The sequence below is a fragment of the Pezoporus occidentalis genome, unplaced genomic scaffold (genome assembly GCF_034315485.1).
Source record: "Pezoporus occidentalis ecotype Australia unplaced genomic scaffold, CSIRO_AGI_Poc_V1 ctg41, whole genome shotgun sequence".
Taxonomy (NCBI): domain Eukaryota; kingdom Metazoa; phylum Chordata; class Aves; order Psittaciformes; family Psittacidae; genus Pezoporus; species Pezoporus occidentalis.
In genome coordinates, this window is record NW_026915736.1 from 1,971,784 (window position 1) to 1,995,945 (window position 24,162).

The 24,162-nt window shown below is 38.2% G+C and overlaps 1 protein-coding gene across 2 annotated transcripts in view; it reads right to left on the minus strand.

Annotated features, from left to right (window-relative positions):
• Window positions 1–3,638: 3,638 nt before the first annotated feature.
• The window catches only part of CABCOCO1 (ciliary associated calcium binding coiled-coil 1), a 55,796-nt gene continuing 35,272 nt past the window's right edge, over window positions 3,639–24,162 (minus strand). For both annotated transcript variants that reach the window (XM_062634005.1, XM_062634006.1), the window contains exons 6-8: window positions 9,329–9,451; window positions 8,764–8,910; window positions 3,639–4,303 (exon numbers count right to left, since the gene is read on the minus strand). In XM_062634005.1, the coding sequence (XP_062489989.1) occupies window positions 4,226–4,303; window positions 8,764–8,910; window positions 9,329–9,451 (348 nt within the window). In that variant the 3' untranslated portion in view covers window positions 3,639–4,225. The remainder of the gene's footprint in view (window positions 4,304–8,763; window positions 8,911–9,328; window positions 9,452–24,162) is intronic.

Here is a 24,162-nt window from a genome sequence, read left to right on the forward strand (position 1 = left end):
CCCGGGCATGACGTGCTGTGGTATGGAATATCTCTTTGGCTAGCTTGGGTCAGGTGTCCTGCCTCTGCTTCCTCCTGGCTTCCCCTCCTCCCCGGCAGAGCATGAGCCCCACAAAGTCCTTGGTCAGGGTAAACATTACTTAGCAACAACTAAAACCATCGGTGTTATCAGCACTGTTCCCAGGCTGAAAGTCAAAACACAACGCTGCACCAGCCACCAAGGAGAAAAATGACTGCTACTGCTAAATCCAGGACACAGGGGCAGGTATAACAGTAGCCTAAAATGAGGGAAGGTGGAGAGGAAAGAGAGGGGGTTAATTGTCCAGTTACCTGCAGTGTATCTTGCTGCTGCATGCCATGCCATACTGGCCGGTGCAACACACAAGTAAATTTCACACGAGTAAATTTCACACAAGTAAATTTCACAAAAGTAAATCTGTAAATGTTAGCTATGAATAGTTTACCAGCCTTGCTATCTCACCTGTCACATCCACAGTCCACCACCAATATGTGCAAGCAGCAGATGAGAGGTTAAAGTCCACGATGGCACCCTTTCTTCTGAGCAGATGTCTTCCATGCACTTGTAGGTTAGCGCAGGATCAAACCTATGCTCTGGAGGACTTTAAGGGAGATTTAGATACTAAAAAAGAAAGTTTCACTGTGAGGGTGGTGAGGCACTGGCACAGGTTGTCCAGAGAAACTGTGGCTGCCCCATCCTTAGAAGTGTTCCAAGCCAGATTGGACGGGGCTTTGAACAAACCTGGTCTAATGGAAGGTGTGCCTGCCTATGACAGGGGGCTTGGAACTAGATGATCACTAAGGTCCCTTCCAACCCAAACCTTTCTATGATTCTATGATATGTGTATCTGGATGAATGTGTTTTGGTGGTCAGCTGTAGCATGCACTTAAAAATCTGATTTAAAGGGCGCAATGCTGACTTTGCCACATTTTGTGGTCAGGTTGGCAGTGTAGGTTATGGAAGAAAATGTATTTTTCTCACTTGTGAAAAGCTGAATTTGAAGCCTACGCAGAGTGGCTTTTCTGGGAAAGCAAATTTTCTAGGAATGCCAGTTACAATTTTAGGAAGGAAACAATGTGGTAATTTTCAAATTCAAATCAAGTTTTGGCACAGAAGAGGAAAAGCAAGGCTTGAGAAGAAAAGGTCATGACAAAACACTATGAAACAGGTAAAAAACTGTTTTCTCTTTTTGTCTCCTTTCCCATCTCTTTTAAAGCCAGCTTCTCACTAGAAAAAATGCTATCTCTTCTAAACTTCGATCATGCTGTCAGTATAATGCAGGAAAGCACTGCCTGAAAATAGAGCTTTTCTTTTGCTAGAGGATAATTACTAGTTGTTCACTGTCTCAATATGAAATCCCAGCGAAGACTTGGATTTTACCGTGAAGATGCCAAAAAGCATCAATATTATAATATTATACCTTACACAGGAAAAAAAATATGTCCTCTGTCCCCTGGATAAACCACCACTTCTCTGGCAGACAAGGTAGATCATAACACCTCTCTCTTTCCTTTCACAAGATCTGATTTGAATTGAAAGCTCTGTAGGGTGGGAACATGTTAGGAACCACGTTAAATATGTGTATTGTAAAAAAAATGTTACAGCAACAGCGTTGGGGAAAAAATAAAAGGAAGAAAGAAAAAAATAGAAATCAAAGATTGGCATACCAAAGCCTCAAGTATAGGTCCCAGGAATGACAGTATAATTATTTTTAGAGATGACTATAGCAGTAACTCAACATGACGCGAGAGACCTGAGAAACAGCAAGCCTGATTTAAACCAATGGAAAAGCCAGGAATGCAGAATGGAGACTGTTCCTAATGCACCATATTGCATCTGAACATTTTGTTCCTACCCATCTATCCAAAGCATGACGTTTTGCATTTCATATTAACATTCTGAAGACATTAAAGGATTCTTCAATTTGATGTTCATATGCTGTGTCAGAACATGCACTCTGACTTCTTAGAGAGATATTATGTCTACCTTTTACTCATCTTCCCTCCTCAGCTTTCTGACTATCCTCCCTCCCCTCTCACTCCCAAAAAAATCCCTAGGGCTATTTTTTATTGGTAACATTATTTAGTTCAGCAGGAAGATAGTTACAAATACAGTTTGTGGGATTTGAACTTCACTTTGGATTTCTGCAATACCTCAGCTGTTATGCATATGTACTAAGACTGAATGCTAAGAAATCATTGCAGCAATACTTGATGTTCATATACAATTTCTCATCTTCAAAGCACTTTAAAATTTCCCAGAGGTTCTACAAAATCTGGGAGAGGGAGGAAAAGATATGGACAAAGCCTTTGTTTAGCATTGGTCTTATCATAAATCACAGTTAGTCCCTTTCTGCTTCACGCTACAGCAGGAATGTAGTCTTCAGATTAAAGTCTGAAGTGCTAAACAATGCTGAGTTGCCAGTAACACATTTTCCCTAAAAAGTATTTTAAATACTCTTTTTTCTTTTTTCCATACGGACAGCTCTCTTCAGAAACTCTGTTCTCACCTTTGAGTTCAAAACCAGGGAAACTTGTGACATTAGCATAACGTGCTGTGAGCTGATTTTAAGTATCGAAAAGGGCATTTTGATTTGAGAAAGTTTTGATAGCAAAAAAACCCAACCCATATTTCAAAACAATAAAACAACAAAGAATATAACCAGCAATATTAACAAATTTAAAAATTTAATATAAAAGAAAACCCTGTTTTACAGGTAAAACTAATAATTCTGCATTAATTCCTTCAGTGTTCAAACCAGAACAGTTAGCTTTTACTAGCTGAAAGGAAGCTGTCACTAATTTGCTGGCCAGTGCTGGAAAGAGCAATCAAGAAAACTTGGAAGTGAATCATTACAGAGCTTTACTTCTCCCAATCACGTACTAGGGGGAGAATTTTTCTCAACACGAGACCAAGTAAAATACTCTGCCCGCTTAAAATGTCAAACCATTGCTTTAGAAGAGCTCTGTGCCCAATGTGATCTGCGCTCTAACGAGCACACCCAGGCTACTGGCACCCAGAAGCAGCTACTGGAATTTGCCTTCAGCTGCAGACTGCTCCCCACTGATGAGCGTGGAGGCAGTGCCTCTTCCCTGCATCAGCCAGCAGCAGCCCCTGAAAGTCAGGCAATGCCAAAAAAGACCTTGTAGGAAAATTGTTTCAAGCTATTTTGTTTTGACTGGGCTGAGTGAGGCTTGCAAACTTTTTCATTATCACCATGAAAAATGGGGATGAAACAAAACAAAAAACTAACTTGTTTTACTTAGTGAGAAAAATATGAAATAGTAATGAATAAAACACTCTATTTCTCAAATATTCCACTAAACATGTAATCCAATCCAGCCTTTATGCTTGAAAGCATCACTTGTATTTAACATGCTTTCTAGGGCACAGAGATCTGTGACACAACAGTTAATACAGACTACAATTTTGAAACATAAATGTTTAACCAGTTCTTCTGAGGTAATTCATTTGATTGGATTCCTTTTGAGTTTGAAACATTTCTATAATGTCTGACAAAACATAGAAGCATTCTCAGATGAAAGGTTACATGCATTCCAGAAAATTTTCCACTGAATCTAAAGGAACTCTGCTTGGGAATACTGTAAAAGTGCAAACTCTTCATTTATGCAATTTTAATATAGTGGAAATACAAGATGTGAAAGATATTAAATTAGTTTTAAAGCTTAAGAAGCAATTTAAAATGGAATAACATACATATTATTAATGAATAACTAGAGTGAAAAGTGTAATTATATGTTAACTAAATTAATTCATTATAACTGCAGTGCCTCAAAATGAGATTTTCTCCCTATGTATTCTTATTCTAGCAAGGTTTCATGAAAAACATAGGTGTAAAGCAGAAAAAGTTATATTTCACAACTGGAAAAAGGAAAAGAGAACGAAACTACAGTATTTTTTTTTTCCTTTTAAATTAGGATTTCTTCTCAGATACAAACTGAACTTCAACATGTTTTAATTATGCATCCTTCTGTTTAGAATCTTCTACTTAATTCTAAACTAAACAACACCACTGGCAGAACACAGTAAATCTGAGGATCTGGGATGAACTATTTCCAGGTAAATGTTAACAGAGCCATTTTCCTTTATACAAAAATAATTACGTTCCAGCAGGGGGCCAGTCTCCTGTGCGTGCCATCCCCTACTGTCCAATTCTGTGAAATTCAACATCACCTTTCTTATCTGGCTATTCAGGACTTTTTAATTTTTCTGCACTCGAAGTATAAGCTACTTCTTGCATTTGCAGCTTTTCATTTATGTCTGCCTGTAAAGAAAATCAGAAGAAAAAAACTGGTTATGATGGAGCTATCTTAGGCTGCACATTGTCTTTGTGGTTTTGACACACTGTAGTGCAGTAAGACAGACATTATCCTACACAACTTCCTGTTCTGCAGACGGAAAGGTGTTTCAGGCTGCACTTAAGTGATAACACTTTATCATATGACTGTGCACAACTCGATGCATGGTATGACTGCCATGAACAGGAAGTGATCTGGAACAGCCATTTCTCATGTAATCTTGTTTTGGGAGATAGGTTAATTTGCCTGTATTTTCAAACAGCCTTTACCACTAAACACCAAATCATAAAAATTGCTTTGGGGTTTGGTTGTTGCCACTGTTTTCCTTTGCTGCAGATGTTTGTTCTCTAGTGTAACACATTTGATTGAAACATTGCTGGAATTAGAAAGCATTACTGAAAATGAACAATAAAAAAACGTATTTCTGTGATGTTGCTTGTCTGTCTTAATTATAAACACAATTATGAATGTGCATCTGATCCTGGAACTCCAGACTGTTGTAGACATTGAGTGCTTAATTTACAGTGTAACATTTGTGGGGAAGGTAGGAGGGTTGTGACATTTTTTAGTGAAATCTTTGGCAGTGATAATGCGTAGCAATCTTTAATTCTACAGAATTTGGAAATGTGGGATCACTGGGAAAAAGGCCACAAATATTGGGGCTTTATGGGGAATTTATGTGTATTTCTCAATATCAGAATTCATCATTGCAAAAATATGTGATAAATGGGAAGGACTACTATGACAATTTTTCCAAGAGTCACAAAGTTTTGTTTAAACAATTGGAACAGGCTCATAGGTCCTTTACAGACTCTGCATAAACTGTTCCAAAATTCAGAGTTACATTCTTAGTGGGCTTCATGTAATTTTGATAAAGTTAACTGATTTGGCCCAGAAAAGCTTGCAGTAACTTGCCATTTTAGGAAGTTTTTGGCTTGCCGGTCCTAGAAATCCCTAGTGCTATACTGCAACCCATCAACACACAATGACAGCTAAAATGTTTTCAAAGTTCTCAGTAGCTCAGATTAGCATCAAAAAGCTGGAATTTCTGCCTCAACTTTTTAGCTTTGGGGACAGCCTTCACCATATTCAATCCACCCTCAAGTATCAATAAGTATGTCCCCATCCCTTCACATTACATGCATATTTCGTTGCTTTGCTGTGGAACACTAACCCTCCATGCCAATTCTCTCCCAGCCAATCCAGCTGACTTTCTTCTCCAGTTTTTACATCCCTCTGTCTCAGATTCTGCCTACAGTGAAAATCAGCTGCCACCATGCTTCATTAGGGTTGCTGTTGTGATTACTGTCAGCACTGTGGCATCAGACTAAAAGTTGTTTTCTATACTCAACTAGAGCAACAGCTGCCTTGTGCTCCCTGGAGAAATAATGCAGATTGTGAAATCACAGTTCACTCATAACAAAATGGTGAGTCTGACCATGTATCAGGTAAAAATCTACTTATAAGATTACCTCAAAGGTCAAGAAACTGAGAAATCAGGTGAAAAAGATACACTGGTGGAAGACTTACAAAAACTAAAATTGGAAAAAGGTGTTTTTCTCATCTATGCAGTTTTTGTAAAGTAAAAAAGCTCATAGCACTGAAGCTAATGAAATCAAGGTCAAGTGAAAACCAGGCACTTAATTTTTTCTGCAGGTAGGGATAGGAACAAGACAACATAAGCAAGGTTCCTTCCTGTTTCTAAAGACATGTTAAAATGGAATACAAAATCAAATAGTTAGATCAAATGATGGCATCATTATTCAAATTCATATTCCCCAATTATACACAACCCATGTAAAACAATTTATTAATATCACACTATTTTCAGGTAATATTAGATATTTAGAATCAGAGAATGGTTTGGGTTGGAAAGGACCTTAAGATCATCTAGTTCTAACCCCCCCCCACCACCATGGCCAGGGACACCTCACATTAAACCATGTCACCCAAGGCTCTGTCCAACCTGGCCTTGAACACTGCCAGGGATGGAGCATTCACAGCTTCCCTGTGCAACCCACTCCAGTGCCTTACCACCCTTACAGTAAAGAACTTCTTCCTTATATCCAATCTAAACTTCCCCTGTTTATGTTTTAACCCATTACCCCTTGTCCTATCACTACAGTCCCTAATGAAGAGTCCCTCCCCAGCATCCCTATGGCCCCCCTTCAGATACTGGAAGGCTGCTACGAGGTCTCCACGCAGCCTTCTTTTCTCCAGCCTGAACAGCCCCAACTTTCTCAGCCCGTCTTCATATGGGAGGTGCTCCAGTCCCCTGACCATCCTCGTGGCCCTTCTCTGGACTTGTTCCAACAGTTCCATGTCCTTTTTATGTTGAGGACACCAGAACTGCACACAATACTCCAGGTGAGGTCTCACGAGAGCAGAGTAAAGGGGCAGGATCACCTCCTTCAACCTGCTGGTCATGCTCCTCTGGATGCAGCCCAGGATACGGTTGGCTTTCTGGGCTGCAAGCACACACTGAAGCTGGCTCATGTTCATTTTCTCATCAACCAACACCCCCAAGTCCTTCTCTGCAGGGCTGCTCTGAATCTCTTCTCTGCCCAACCTGTAGCTGTGCCTGGGATTGCTCCGACCCAGGTGTAGGACCTTGCACTTGGCATGGTTAATCTTCATGAGGTTGGCATCAGCCCACCTCACAAGCGTGTCAAGGTCCCTCTGGATGGCATTCCTTCCCTCCAGCGTATCAACTGAACCACACAGCTTGGTGTCATCGGCAAACCTGCTGAGGGCGCACTCAATCCCACTGTCCATGTCAGCGACGAAGATGTTGAACAAGATCGGTCCCGACACCGATCCCTGAGGGACACCACTCGTTACTGGTCTCCAGCTGGACATTGAGCCATTGACCACAACTCTTTGCTTGCAGCCATCCAGCCAGTTCTTTATCCACCGAGTGGTCCATCCATCAAATTGATGTCTCTCCAATTTAGAGACAAGGATGTCATGTGGGACAGTGTCGAACGCTTTACACAAGCCCAGGTAGATGACATCAACTGCTCTACCCCTGTCCATCAGTTCTGTTGCTCGACCACAGAAGACCACAGAATTGATTAGGCAGGATTTCCCCTGCCCATTGTGCACCCTCCCCTCACCAGACCAGTGCAGGCACTCTCTACACTCCAAGCTGTGCACTGCAGCCTCCCCGCTCTTCTGCTCTGCCCGGTTCCGACGCTGCCACCGCCGGGGCAGCCAGGGCAGAGCTCCCAGACCGGGCCCTGGCCCTGGCCCTGGCCCTGAGGCGAGCGCTCCCCATCCCGCTCTCTACCCGCTCCCGCTGCCGGCGCCAACTGCCGCATCACGCCCAATTCCCGCTCCCGCTGGGGCGGGTTTTCCCCGCTCAGGGCGGTGCCGTCCCTCCTGGCACCGCCCTCTGTGAGTCCCCGCTCGCGTCAGTAGAGCTACCGGCTCCTGGGCACGGCCCGGCGGGGGCTGGACGCTCCGTGGGTGGGTCTCGCTGCTCAGAGCTGAGGCTCCGGTATGCGGGGTTTCCCCTCGCTCCGGTGTTGAAGACTGCCCTATGGAGACACCCACCTCGGGAAATCCTAATTTAATAACTTTTATATTTATGATATTATTTCATAATTTAATAACCTGCTTTGTCAACAGTGTCCAGTGCACTGTATCTAAAGTTTAAAGTGCTAATGGCACTTGTTTGTTGCAAGTAAGACCAAATTCCACCAGTTCCTTAGTGGAACTGAGTTCTAGCTGGTTTGCTTTCAATAATTTCATACACTTGAGGGAGTAGTTTACAAAAGAACAATGATTTACTCTGCTGGGTTTCCACATGTTTCAATTTACAGATCTCCTCGTAGGGAAGCAGGTCACCCTACAACAAATTTAAGTCCATTCACTGACAGTAGCTTCCTTCCGTTTCATGAATCCCGCAGAAAGAACTCAGACTCCTCAGGGTTTGCAGACCAGGGCCACCTGATGTGTTCCATTAAGGCAGCTCTTGTAGAGTAGTTACACACCTACCAAATCAAGTCTAGAACTGGCATGAATGTGTTATTTCTTATGCATATTGAAGGATGTGTAACATAGATGCATCTAACAATTTATATTAAGCACACATTGCTCCATCGCATTGCATATGCTCCATCACAGCAGCTGATCCTGAACCACTGAAGAGGAATTTTACCACTGACATCACTGAGTGCAGGATTTGGCCCATGTTTCTTAACACATAGAAATGCTGAAGATATATGTTGTTATATTACTGAATATTTTTTATCACATGTAAGCTGACTAAACTAGGAGTTATTTATAGAGGCTAATTCACATTTTTACAGCATATGGATGTGCTTTTTGCCAGCTTTAGCATGAATACAGTTTGTATTCATTAAGGCTGAGCTATCTAATTAACTATAGACAAAATCAGTGAATAGCTTTCTAATATTAGTACCTCAAGGTTGCCAATAATTTCATTTGGGATTTCGTACTCTGCGGACTTCTGATCTTCGGCTGTGACAGCAGCCACAGAATCTACCTCAAAGGAATCTGCCTCTGGACAGAGCTCTTCCCCTTGATCAGATTCCTCTTGATCAGAACCCTAGCAGCAACCAACCACAAGAAATGTGTGAGTTACAACATTATCCTGCTGTCTACAAGACCAAACAGTGTCAAGCCTGAAGACATGCAACAAGACATGATGCCTGCTTTTGAGAACTCCTGCTCTGACAGAGACCATCAGTGTCTCTCCCTCACTGCCCAGGCCAGGCAGATCCTGAGGTTATGAAGTTGCATGGCTTGAGAGCTCAGAGGTGCTGACTCAAATAAATGTCCTCTGCTAACTGATTAATGCATTAAAAGTAATTTCATTCAATCTTAGGAGAGAATGCATGCTATGTTCTTGAGAGTAGATGTCATTAGTGTCTGGGCTCCAATGGGAAATAAATGAGGTAGGAGACTCATTGAAAACTATCTTAAAAAAAAAAACAAACAAAACACCGAAGCACAAAACTCTCTACCTTAGATCCTGTCTCTGCAGCTGTTAGTGATGTTATGAATGATGAATAGATACCCGAAGGTATGCCTTCTTCCAGCAGAGCAGGGAAGGGAGGATCTGCAGGTTCAGCAAGTTCAATCGCAGACTGGCAATATTAAAAAAAAAAAAAAAAAGTAAGAAAAAAAAGTAATTCAAATGCAATTATTGCTCAGAGGTTTATTGCAGATTTTTCTAAGTGGAAACAAAATGGCTGCAAACAACAAAAAACAATACCGTTTTTGCTACTATCCAGGTGCTCAGAACTGGAAAGCATACTGAAAATGATTATAGATCAGCTTTAATTTCTAGCTGCATCTCAAGGGGCCTTCTTTATAATACTTGGCAAGAACAGATGATTTTGATAATTTCATAACACTACAGCATCTTACTCATGTGGATAATTAAGTTTAGAAAACACAGTGCCTAGATAACATGCAGTCTTCCCAATAAAAATATGTCACTTCTGAGCAGGGATCTGGTTGCATTTTGGAAGTAAAGGACTCAGCTGACCACTAGGGTACTCTATCAAAGGAATCAGCTGGAGAAAAGTTGGAATCACCCTGCATCAAGTAAGGCCCTAAGAAATATGTGGCTATAATTTAAGAGTTGTCAACGGTACAAGTTTTGCTGCTTCATCATGCTTGCTCCCACTTCTCTTTCCTGTACACATGGGAACCTCACTGGTATTCTGCTGGCATGTGAACTGTGGCTCCAGGAATGCTCTGACAGGGAAATGGCTTTTCCCCTCCGAAGTAGCTGGATGCAGTACTTATTCTGTGCTTGGGCTCTTGTGAGTGATGCAGAAGGTGGCCCTGCATCCTCTGAAGGGACAAGGGTTTGTGTCTTTTTTTGCATGTGTGTTTTTTGTGGGTTGTATTTTGGTTTGTTTTTTTTTTAACTGATGAGAGAGAACAGGGGGACAATTTTTTTGAACAAGCAAGGAACAGTGTATAATACTAAAATGGTATATCTAGGGCCTCTGCAGTGGGAAATGCCCACTGAGAATACCAGGCAGATGTTCCAGTTCTGAGTCAGCTATTACAAACATGTAACTACATTAATTCACATCAGGGTAGTTGCAGCTCCCATTAATTAATTTCCTCATACCTTTGAAATCACAGCTAGTTTGATATTTGGTTTGTTTAGTTACTTGCTACAGTTAAACACGCCGAAAATATTCAAGGGTCTGTACATTTGCAAAAGTCATAACAAGAACTGAAAATAAAAAGTGAGACCTAGCCATTATACTTTATCACATTAAAAATCTCTTTCGTAGTTCTGGAAATTGTTCAGAAGTTATGTTTGGACTTTGTCTTTTTCTTCAAGATTTCCTGTCATGTGTGAGCTCACTAAAAAAAGTAGACGGTATTAACTCATGTTTATAAGAACCCAAGAGCCTGACAGGAAGATTTCCTGAATTTAAGTAAGAAGAAAATCAGATTTTATAGAAACATTTTTCTGTATCACTAATGACTCAAATTTTACATTGTGCTAGTGCCTACAGACTCACAAAAGGAATAGTTGGAAAGTATAGTTTGCACATCAAAATGCAAAAACCTTGAGTTGAGCTAAATGTTATTTCTAAAATAAAAAGAAACTTTAATCTCAAATTCCTAAAAAAAAAACCCCACGAAAAAAACCAAATCCAAAAACCTAGAGCTCTTTTGATTTAGCAAATATTTCAATTTTCTCTGTTTCTTGCCTTATATTTTCTTATTAAAAATATAAACTGAATTGGATGAGAATTCACAATTACTTTCTGCTTCCTTAAAATAACATATTTTTGGTTAGTTAGTTAACTATTTACTCAAAATAATTTCTTAATTTAGATTAAATCATTGTTCCATTTATTCCCTCCAGTTCAAATTTCAAAAAAATTAAATAATGTAAAAAAACTAGACTGGGCTTTTAAATCATTTTCTGGATGATGAAATACAGTTTTGTAGCACAGATAAGATTTTCAGAGGTCCTCTTTCAGAACAATATTTTTACTTCACTGCATCCTTTTAAAAAGAGCCATTCTTTACTCATCTGTTCCATGTCTAATAATAACCCTTGGATCTTGAAGAAATAACTAAATTACAGCAGAACTAGTCTCTTTAATGAGCCATAATAGTCTCAACATTCAGCCAAAAGTTTTTTTTAAAAGACTGTGAAACTTCAATGTTGAATATGAAGTATTTTGTTTAGTAATAATAAATTTATGAGCAGAACTACAGTTTACAGCCAAAATATAGTGACCTAAAAATGCCATTCTGCATTGCTCCTTCATATACATTGTGTCCTTAACTAGTCCAGGGGAAAATTAGAACGAATGAATTGTGGTGAGAGCCTGAAGCCAACAAACGTATTTAAACGAATCCTTCTGATGCAATACTTTCCTTAAAAAAAAAAAAAACACAAAAAAAACCCTCAAAAAAACCAATTAAGTCTTTGTATTTCCTTTGAACAAAACCTCATGTTTAATAGCGCCAATGGCTCTGTAGTAAAATCTATTTAAAAACAGAGAAGGAGACACAGTAAGTTTTATACAGTTACAGTGGCTTTAAAAAACACATTGTTAGTTTCTGAAGTCTGAGTATATTTATGGTGAATTAATTCCACTGACCCACATTAAAAAATTCATCCTCCTTTTTTTTTAATTCCTGAAGATCTGTCATTATGTGAGCATTATTCACTATGACAAAGATGTATTACTGAAAGTGTCCTCTTGAATCAATATAACTATAGAAATGTGAGAAACAGTTTGGCAAGATGATAAAGCCTTAAAATTACTGGGAATATTTTCCTGCACATTGCAGCCCAATGGGTGCATGAGAATTCAAACATAAAGAAATCATAAGGCAGTTGCATAAATGTAGATGGCGTATTAGTGTCAGCTGCAGATAAAAGGATGCTCTTAAAGAGACTGGAGAAAGCAGAAGTTAATAGTCTTATATAGTCTAAAGCAATAGTCTTACTAATTCCTAGATGTGGTGGGGTTCCAAAAGGCCACTTGAATCTGGACAAGTTAGAGCAGGCTAGAGGCTGCTCTAACATTCAGGAGAACTTAATATAGTAAATACTGTTCAGTATCAGCTTTACTTTCCCACCCCAGTATCAAATGTATAGCCCCACGCCACTGTTTTTCTCTGGCATTCTTTCTAGTAAAAGCTTGCATAAAGAGAGGCAAGTATCAAAAGTGTCATGTTGTTCTGTATGTAAACCCACATAGCTTTCTTGTTGTTAAGAACTAGCAAATTACCTTTTTACAAATGTAGGCAGAGCAAAGACAATAAAATAGCATACAGGAAAATTTTTAAAACAAAATAATGTCAGGAAAGAAGATTGGTAAAGCATTCTAATAAACGAGTTCCACAGATGTGGCTGTTACTATAAAATTAGCTTTGCATAACTTACCAATATGCCATTACATTTTCCCCCAGATGTTTATCTGTTACTTAAATTAATTTTGCTTAAGTTACTATTATCACAGATTTTATCCATGCTGTATTTTATTATTTAAGTTTCTGTGGCATAAAACAAGCCCTGGCTGATAGCATTACTTTTAATACCATATGTAAGAGGTTTTAGTATTATACAAATGGCTGCTGGGTATATCTTGGTATATCTTAGTAGTCATAGCACAGAATGTCTGTTCTCAAAATATTATGTAGATTAAAACCAGCTATTTACTTACACTCTAATTCAAGTCATTGGAAAGGTTTGCAGTATTTATGTATGTGGTATGAAGGGAAACAATCCACTCCGGGAATGAATATCAGAGTTTGGAAATTGGCAAAGCTAAGGTCAAGGTCAGTTTGGATTTACTAACATACTTGCTGAAAATTAGAATTTATAGTTTATGTTTACTTATTTCAGAAATGAGAAAAGAGACTGAGGGGGTGGTGCGTTTGCTTTTGTAACACAGAAACATTTTAAAACCACCATTTCAGTTTAATATTATCTGAAATTCTGTACTCCATTCCACAGAGTGTTAACAAATTCTCTGTAGCTAATCTTACCAAACATAGGAAAACAATGATTTATAAGCATTGGAAAAAATATCCCAAGTTCAGCACGGACCATTTCTAAAGCCTTGTAACATCTTTCAAAGCCTTTCAATGGCTTTCCAACTGATAGGGATTTGATTTTATATGAATGGCAGGAGCATTTTAAAAAGGGTGTTCTTTGTGAGTCATTCTTTATATTTGTCTCATCTGTGTATTTCTAACAGTATGCCACAGGACTTTGTGCTACCAGGTACCTGCACAGACCTCTCTCATATACATACATATATATATATATATGTATATATATATGTGAGATCTGCTATGAAACAAAATATTTAATACAGGATTTACATTAGTTTGCCATTCATGCTAAGCATGCCCAGCTGCACACCTATAAATGTGCTGAATTTCAGTTGCTGGAATAAAAGGCATTTCATGATATTGTTTGCTAGCTGCCTGCATTTCATGTGGTTGAATTTGAATGAATAACTAATGGACAGAGATGCACGGCCACACTGACTCAAATCTGCCTTCCTCCCCACCTTTAACCTGCCAGCATGTGCAAACACAACAAATCCACCCTACTTGCCTTCTAAGGCATTGCCCTCCAGCCTTCTCACAGGAGGTTTTTCTGGGAGGCTCTACAAATCGCTCTACAAATATATTTGCCATCCTATTCTGCAGCAGTGCTATATCCAAGGTCCAAAGGACTGAAGGATATTTTGAAGCATTTAAAAACTTAATCCAGATGTATGATCTATGTTGTGTGATTAAGATGGTAGAGCTTCCTTCTGAACGCCTTCACTGTACACATTTGTATTAATATTTAAAGTAGAATTAAGATCAATGAGGAATTAAACTTGGACTCTGAATTATGTTCCCCAGTTGCTAATGATACACATGGAAATTCTGTGTGCATGTTCCTGGGAAGGAGCTTTCAAACCACTATTTCTCAAGTAAGACAAAAGTTCAGTAAGTCAAACACATACTTTATGCCCTTTTCCCTGCATTTCAGAATTCAAGTTAATACTTTCAAAAGAGAATTTTCCATGTTTCTGAGACGAGATGTGAATCAACTTTGTTGACAATACATCAGTAATTAATCTAGTCCAAAATAGCTATCTGAAGCAATTTGGTTGCCTACATTGACAAAACAGGATCTGCTCCTCCCCCCCAGGAAGCAGTAAATCAGTCAGTGACATCTGGCCTCAAGGACATCAGAGTCATCTGAAATGTGGTAATTTATATTAATGAATATCAGTATTAATTTTTAAATAAAAAGAATTTGCTGCTGCCATTATGTTTACATATGGAATATTATTTATAGCTTGTGTTCCTCCTTTCCTACATTTTCCCCATAAATTATTGTAAGGAAACGTACTGTCACAGTTACAAATATTTTTCCTTCAAGTTAAAGCTTTTACATATCCTCTTACTGTTTTCAGTAACTAGATGAGGGCAACAACCAGGATTTTCTTGCTACTCCAGGAACTGCTGCCAATTTTAATGCTTGACTGAATAGAAGAGGGTGCTTCTACAATAACAACCAAAGCCTTCCTCTCTAGAGGTATCTTAATGCAGAATAACCTTAATACATAGCTTCTATAAGAATATCCTAACATACCAGAAAAAATAATACTGATTTAACTGGGCTGTGGTCATCTACTTCTGCTTTTATCCAGCTTCCAATTATTACTGCCAATTCAGAGATTATTTAGAAAGACAAAATAAGAGATAAAAATAAAAAATCCCCAGCTGGCTTTCATGCTCAGGACACACCACTAAATGATTCACCTTGGAATGGTCACTCTAGGTTCACATTGTGTTTAGCATTGCCAAATTTCCTAGAGTTATGGGATTACAAGAGCATCTCAGTTTTCATTTAAAAATAAAGTTAGTGTCTAGCTCTTATGGTTGCAGAGAAAAGATTGAAAACATAAATCTTGAAAGCTCAAAAACCAGACTGCAAGCAGAAGGAACCAAACAAGTATTGTTAAGAAACATTCATGATTTTTTGGGGTCTGTCTTACCATTTTAAACTCCTGGGGTTAACAAACCCCCTTTAAAATCAATGCATACAGATTTTGAGGAAGGGTGAAGGGTATTTTTTTAGTGCCTGAAAGTGCAACTCTTGCATAGTAGGACTCTTCAAAGTGACTCTTCCACTTCAAGGGCACCCATCAAACAAGCAAAGAAGCAACTCCTAGTGTGGCTGTACAGTTATATTCAACAGGGATCCAAAGCCATTTCAAAAAACCCAACAAGACAACACCCACAAGCACTTTTCCCACAGTAACAAACTTTCTGGATCTACAAATATTTTTTTAAAAAAGTAAAGACTTTTAAAATTAGTCATGTGATCACATTAGAAACCATAAAAGTAGGTTCTGTTGAACCCAGTGCACAGCAGACAGTCTAATATTTTGATGGCACACACCTTATGAGGCCAGAGCTTTACATTTCCTTGCTGTACATCTCCTTTTCCAAATCATTCAATCAGGAAAGATCTGAGATGAATGCTGAAAATACTATGATAAAAATTTGAAAGCATACTTGGCCAGGTGCATTTTGGTACCTCTTTCTGGAAGGAGGCTTCATACCTTTTGTAAAGACTTGCTGCTATTTCATACTGTCAGAAAATCAATTTGCATGACAGCATATGCATTTGGCAACAAAACAGCCTGTAAGAATTAAATTGCTTAGGGGGATGGCATTCATCACACCTGCTTTAGGGGCTTTGTCAACCCCCTAAACCCCTGCTTGTAACTAAGCGCAAAGATGACTGTGTCTCCTGAGAAACAGAGCAGCTAACATAAATTAAGAACCTAACAATTGCTTAATATACCTGTTCTGGACTACAGCAAGCACAGCCTGTTACTTTTCCCATTGAGTATATAGGGAACTGAGGAAAGCTGGATTTACTCAGTTTGCCTGGTGCTGGGAAATATGAAATATTCTCTTATTTATTCAAACGACAACTATAAAAACTTTTTGGGGATTAACAGCACTACACATTCTTCCTGCAACCCTGAGTGCATACTGTAAAAGTCAGATGGCTGCTGGCACTATCCTGGGCTGCTTTTTCCCAGGTGTTACATCTGAGAAGCAGCAATGTCTCACCATTACTGTTCTACAGGGTCAGCCCTAGGACTGCCAAAACCAAGCAAATGTAGACATGCCTATCTCCAGCATGTATGTCTATCCCTGGCATGTCTCACGCTGTGTGCACATCAGTTACAGCAGGCATGTGTCTAGAGAGCTGTGCATATGCCCACCAGGTTTCTCTTAGTTCAGTAAGCAGTCTTCAGGCTTCATCTACATGAGTACAATGTACATGAAGGAAGATTCCCCCAAAACTAGGAAAACTTTAAAAGAAACTTTTAAAATCAAAACGGTTCAAGGTTCAAGACTGGGAGCTCCTGTTGAGAAAGTCTGGAGAACAAGTATCTTTTGGTGTTGATACAGTAACGTGTAATCACTGCCTCAAGCTGGACAGAGGTCCCACCTCCAGCCTTTGTCTGCTGCCATTCTTGAAGAGCCTTCCTTTCCTACCCATTTCCTCTGAAACCAGCATTTCCTCTATGCAAGGCTGGTCCTCAATAAGCCCCTCACACAACTGTCTCATATTCTGTATGTTCCCGCACCAGTGACAAAGGAACAAGCTCTTTCTATACTCCTCTCAGTTATCAGGTACATTAGGTATGTATATGCTTGACTATATTGATTCACCCCTAGATGATGCTACAGAAAAAGCTGCCCTAACCTTTAAAAGGTTTCATTAAAAAAAAAACAACCAAACAAACCAAACAACCTAAAGAATATTGATTCTAAGCTAAAAAAAAAAAAAATTGCTCTCACAATTTAAAAATCTACAATATAGATTTTTTTTTTTTTAATATGCTACATTACAAAACTTTTCAGGATATATGATCACATAAAAATGGGGAGCTTTTGTTCTTTGTTATTAGACCTAAACCATAAAGTCTTTGCCCGAGTGTGTAAGTTTCTGTTAAAACAACAATTTGTCCTGTGGACTGTAATTCAATTACTGTTTTTATTGGAATCACATTTTGCTTTGGAAACAATCATGCAGAAAAACAACCAGTAACTTAGACATCTCAAAAACATCTCAAAACAGGCATGGCTCTGAGAACAAATCAGTTATGGTAATTCTTCCACTGTGAACTGCAATGTTTTTTAAACCCATTTCCATATTTTTAATTAATGCCTGGTTAAAAAAAAATCTTACTGTAGGTCATTTTAATAACAAATGGGAAAATAATTTTATTTTATCAGAAAATTGACTCAAGACTATTTTAGGGACTTATTTTTTCATGTTTTTATCATAAAAATGAAGTTATTAACATACATTTACCAATTTGGGAATTCAGTAGTAAGCCAATTTTTCTCACAAATTTCATAGTTACAGTTTTCAGTCACCTTTCTATGTGAAATATCTATTTTAACACCAGAATATTTGACCAGTACACACAAAACTCCACCTAAGACATCAGTACTTCTTTACAACTGCATTTCCATATAACTTGAATCTGCAGTATTCTAAGCATAGCCTGTTAGTGAAAAGAAACCATCACTTCCTTATATGACACTTGAATTTCATACTGCATTGTAAACAGGCTCTCCTTATTACAGTACATGTTCATAAATCTGTTTATACTGGTTCTCATCTTGAATGCTGGGGTTAGTTTTAACTCTATCTTATAATATTGTCGTTCATGTTAAATAAAAATGCAGTTGTATGTAAGGGCAGGGCTAGTCTGGTGAATGCAAGAGTTAAACAAAGCTTTGTTTCAGTACAGCTTGGCTTGGTGGGTGATTTGAAATCTACTAAATTTCCTCTTGGTAAATTGCCAAAGCCGACCACACCTTGGATGATGTGAGGTTGTTTTTGAGATGGTAACATCTCCTTACAGATTATCTCCTCCCACTTCAAATTGGAAGGTTTCTGAGAAGAGTCATTTCCATTTCTGTTGGGACATGAAATGGTTTCTGGTGGAAAAAGTCCATAAATCTCACTCTGCTTTGACTTGTTGGGAAGCTCGTGACAAATCATATACTCCAATGTGGAGATTTCAAAATTTGTTTAAAGAAAGCATGAGAAGAAACAAACATTTCTACAAAATAATTTCTCCCCAATCTAAAAAATAAAAAACCTAAAACCACCCCCAAAGCCCCAAAAAAACAACACTCATTTACCTCCTTATCCCTTATAAACTTTATGTTAACTTCATCTTCTAGAAAATTTCCACATAGCTATCAAAACCAACAATATGCAATGTGCTCAAAAAAGGTTTTCACAATCACACAGAATTTTAATACAAGTCAGAATTGAGAGCAAATGTTTCAAACTTTGAAGTGAAAATCTTGAGTTGGCTATAGAACAAATGAATGTGAAAGGTACTGGGTTGAACTGTACACTACAGGCTTTCCTCTTCCCCCACCTTGTGTTTTGTCTTTTTGAGAAACACTGTTCTACAAAAATAGGCAAAGATAATGTGATCATAAAGTTTGCACACAGTTTGCATAATGAGATAAAGACAATGTGTCAGCTTTTGACAGAAAAGAAGAAAAAAAATGAAGCAATGATGTCAAAGGGATTTATCCGTTTTAGCAACACCTCTCCCCTGGCAGCTTTCCTAAATAGCACCATCACAAGTACCAAACAGCAGCACCTTCTTATAAGAATGCACAGCTATACCTGGAAGCATGACATTGCCTACTCTGAAGCTGCTGTCTTTCCATCTAACCCTCAGAAGGAAACACCCATCAGGAACACAAAATGTGTCTGGATTGCCAAGCAAAGAAGTTGAGAAGAGTGTAGAAAACCCACTAATGGCTGGAAAGCTCAGCAGGCAATAGAGAAAGGCAGACTGGATGGAGACACAAGAACATAATTAGTCCTGTGGAAGGAAAGACTTAGCAGCTCGGGCAAAAGCATGGGTCAACATGCAGAAGAGGTGAGCACAAGCAATGGGAAGTAACTAACAGCAGAGTTGCATGTCTCACACATGGAGGAGAGACAATGAGGCTGAACAGATCCATCTTCACCACTCTGGTACCAAAGTACAATTCTAAACAGTACACTTACTATTCTAGTCTCGCACTTCCCTTTGGCCCCAGCTGCCAAGCATGCCAGGCTGCATGAAGCAGATCAATGTCTAGTGTGGCTACCACAGTATCTCTTCTCACCAAATCAAGATTTTAACTTCCTTTCTCAATAGATTCATAACCCAAATATCATATCAAAGATGGCACTGTAACGACTTATGGACATGGGCCCTATTCACTTCCTTAACTACTTCAGGTTATTTCCACCCGATAATCTCTTGCTCCATCTAGACAAAATGTGACATATCCTACGTCCTCCTGTCATGATTCTTTAATTTGATTTCAACATCTGGCAGAAACTGAAACAACTCTCACAACTGTCACTGGGTTTGTGTTTTTATGTTGGCCAGAAATACTCATGCACCAAAACACAGTCTTTCTCCAGCTGACACAATCCATGCATGTGCACACATATACATCTGTAACTGCTAATTGTTGGTTAAGCCTAGCAGGTCTAAAAAAAACCAAACAAAACCACCAACCAACCAACCAAACAAAAACCACCAAAAAACCTAAACCAAAAAATGGCTTTTAAAGAAGAAATCAATACCAAAAGCTGAAAAGAGAAAATGCCCTCTAGAGACCTTAAAGAGACAAGACCTTACCAAATTTTAATAGCCAAATTTTCAGTGTAGTCTCTCTGCACACACTATCTTCACATTTATAGGGCTGACTAGTTTAAGTGTTCTTTGCAGGTGTTCATTATATCATGTGTACACCCTAATAAATCATACTGGATGCACAGCTCCATGTGGAAGAAAGAGAGCTGATAGGATACCTTTGAAAAACTTGGCCCCAAACCTAGAGACAATTTATTTCTCTGTGACAAGTAACTTAACAGATATATTTGTCTCTCAATGGTAAATTAGTCTTCAAGCAATACCCTCCAACAGAGAAAGACCTTAAGGTGCTGTTATAATATAAGGGATAGCCAGTTTGAGCACTCTTAACTGCGTTTTTAAAGCCCTAAAATTATTAAAATTATGAACTTTAAATAATTATATTTCAACCAGTGTTTTACTAGTTTTCTCCCTACTTTCTCTGATTTTAATTTTCTCACTTGTCAGCATGTCTTGGCAGTGAGAACAAGAAAGACCTCAAACCTTTGCTTGATTGCTTTCCACGCAATCTGATTTCTATAAATTAGAAGTTGCTGATGGGGAAGCAGACAGCAGTACCCTTTGATCAAGATACACGTCTTGATCTCTTTTATCATTTTTTAAAAAAACAATAATATTACAACAAAAAAAAATCATCATACAAGCTTTTCGATCAAAGTGTGTCACTGTCTGCTTTCCAGTCAACATACTGCCAGTAAGTTGGCAAGGTGCCTGAAAAGAGCAGGCGGCAGCTGGTGGGTTTGATTACCATCTGTATATCCACTAATGTATAAAATCTTGTGTCTCCATCTAGTGGGCAACAGCATTTCACAGGAAATTTTAAATGGGTTGGAGCCTACTTCCGTGGATGGCAGAAGGAATTTTGCTAGACTCCCTATCAGCAGAATTGGGCTCTAAAGCTGTATCACATCAGAAAGCAATCTAAACCAAGGAAGGCTCTGAAGCCCCACCAGGGGTTCGGTCTTGTGCTGGCACATGCCCTTGAAATCATGCTTTCTCCAGAAGCTTTTGAAGAATATATATTTGTATGCTTTCACAACAAGGCAACTCTTTCTAACCTTTTGCAGCACTCTGGAAGTCTTAATGGCCAAAATTTGAAAATGTAAAACAGATAACAGAAAAGGGAAGGTGAGAGCAAAGATGCCATTAATATCCTGAAATAAACAATAAGGAATGAGACAAATATGCCAAGACAATGTCTTTCTTTAAGAATTAAACTAAAACATATTGAAGCATTACCCCCACTGACTGCTTGATGACAGGACATGCAAACTACTGCATTAACTTTCTCATGTGGTTTCAGATAACATCCTTGACTGAATAGCAACCAGGATGAGATACACAGTTTTGGTTTTCAGGAAAGTGGCACGTAAACAGTCATTGGGACACAATGTAGAATCCATGTGACCACCCAAATGAGAAAATGAGGCACAAACCAGTGCTGTAAAAGGTTTCTCATAACAGACACAGACTAGAACAAATAGTTAATAAAAGATGAGTTCTACAATGTTCATTGTATCACCCTCCCTTTCATCAATTATCATCCTTTTTGACAACAAGTCTGCTAGCCATGTACTGACTGGACATATTTTATGAACAGCCATCTAGCGTGAAAACTGCATCCTAATGAAGAACTATCAGTACAGCAAAATAACATAAAAAACCCAACAACAAGATCATACTATCGATTTTTTTTCCATCCACATATGGGCTAGGCCTAAATTCCCTCAGCTTGAGAAATCTGTTCAGATAACTCTCCAACACAGCATGACTACATTTCATTTAATGACTTCTTTGGATGCATGATAGGTCCTAAAATAGCTCTTCTTTTTCTGAATATCTTTTAATAAATTTGTTTAAAATGCATTTTGATTTGACGCACCTAAACTGGTTACAGTAAAGCATTTTCTACTTTTATCTTATACCCCATTGCCTTAGAGGTAAATTTATTATTCTATAAATCATTAATTCAAAGGAACTTCAGTTTAACAGCACCTAATAGACACAATCATTTAAGGTAGCATGCTGCCAATATTCAGCTTTTAATCAGAAGCTGATCTGTCTTCATATAGTAAAAAAAAAAAAAAAAAAAAATCAACTTATCAGAAGAAAGCATCATTTTTAAGAAACACAGGAATGAGCACTTAAAAATTAAGTCAATACATGCCAAAAACTTTTGTGCTAATTTATTACATTGCTTTCTTGTGCAGGAAGGGGATGAGATTTGTTTCAAACTAATCTAATTGCCTTTATTTCAACAGAAAGTACAAGAACTAGAAATGAATGTTGTTCCCTCAATAACTTGCTGTGATAGAAGCTTTGTTTTCCAGGTCAGCACTCTCTATTTCTGATTGCTTAATGGGAGCACCAAACTGGCTAAAAAAAGAAGGCTCTGAAACTTTAGGAAATAGAAACTGCTGATGACCTGGTGAAGGAATAATGATTTATAATATATGAATAGGGCCAATAATTGGATAGCAGGCTGTACTCAAAAAAGCCTTAATTCACAGATCTGACATCAGAAAGTCATAATCCATCGATCTAGCATCAGAATGATGGATTATGACTTTTTAAGAACATGTAGACATGTCAGCTTCATGAGCATTCCGGGAATCACAGTCTAAATTGTTTTACTGAGGTCACTCAAACAATTTCAGCTTTTTCCAATAAAGCTGATGCACTAATATTTTGAAATGTAAAAGTTCTCTTGGATCCATTTTTTTGTTTCAAACCCTAAAAATCCTTCAACCAAATACTGCAGGTTGCTATAGCCTATGATTAAAGAATTTTTTAATAATTACTTCAAATCTGTGTCATTTTCTTACACAAATGACAACAATTTTAGATCCTAATTCATTTTATGTCAAAAAAGTTTTGTATTTGAATTCAGAGATGAAAAAAACAAGTTGCAAAGTGAGGGATTAATACCATCTTTTCTTTCAGGAAGAGCAGTGACATGCTATGAAGGTTTCCCCCTGGACTATTGCAAAAATACCTGATTTTTAACCTCTGACTCCTTCCTTTTTTCAACCCTGATGAGGTTTTAAACTGTCATTGTCAAAAAAACGAAGTTATGATGTGAATATTTACTTACAAGTTAAAAAAAAAAAAAATAAATGCTTTCTGCTCCAGGCAAGTATTGAGAATAAAAATAAAATCCAACATTACATATAAAATATGACTAAATATTTTCAATGTATACACATATTAAAACCACAAAAAACCTGTGACTAAAACCTCTCCCAAAGGTCTAAAACCTTTAAGTATACAAGTAACAAGGGCTAAAGGGCAAAAGAAATGAAGCAAACTAAGCTGGGTTGCATATCACGATTTCTCCCCATGAACTACTTCTTCTTCTTCCCTTGTCTAGAAGGCTGTTTCTGCTTCTCTGGTCTTTCTTATCTTTCTCACCTGATTTCCTTTCTTAGTTGTAAAAAATTTTTCATGAGAGCTTATTAATAAAGTAACTACTTACATGAAGCTTGCTGGGGTTATTTTATACTTTTCTATATATTCATAACTAAAGCCACTATGGAAAGGAGAAGTTATAGGGCCGTTTTACAATGGCTGAAATAATTTATTTCACTAAACCCCAAGTACATTGAGCAAAGGTGTCCTGGGTCCAGTCTCAGTCCAGATTTCAAAACAAACAATGACAACAATAAGACCAAAGCAAAAGACAGCTGCAGAACAGTAACCTTTAAAAACTCAGTGATTCATAGAACAAAATGGGAAAATAATGCACTTTTTACAACAGTAGACATAAGGAATTTACTTCTTTTTGACAACCAGGTATGAAACGGATTATAAAAATCACTGCCATGTTATACACACTCCTTCCTCTAAACACACCTAATCTTCTTAAAGGTCCCACCATAAAGGGATCACAGCACTGAAAAGCAACTACTTCTTTAAAAAAAAGCCTTAAACAACAATAACACTGCACAACTGATCAAAAGAGAGAGTACCTTGTTCCATTAACTTCACAGGAGAATTACCATTAGCAGGCTGTAAATAATTCACTTGGAAGGCAGTCATGAGGACACCATGGCCAGCAGTTTTCTGATTGTGATTCA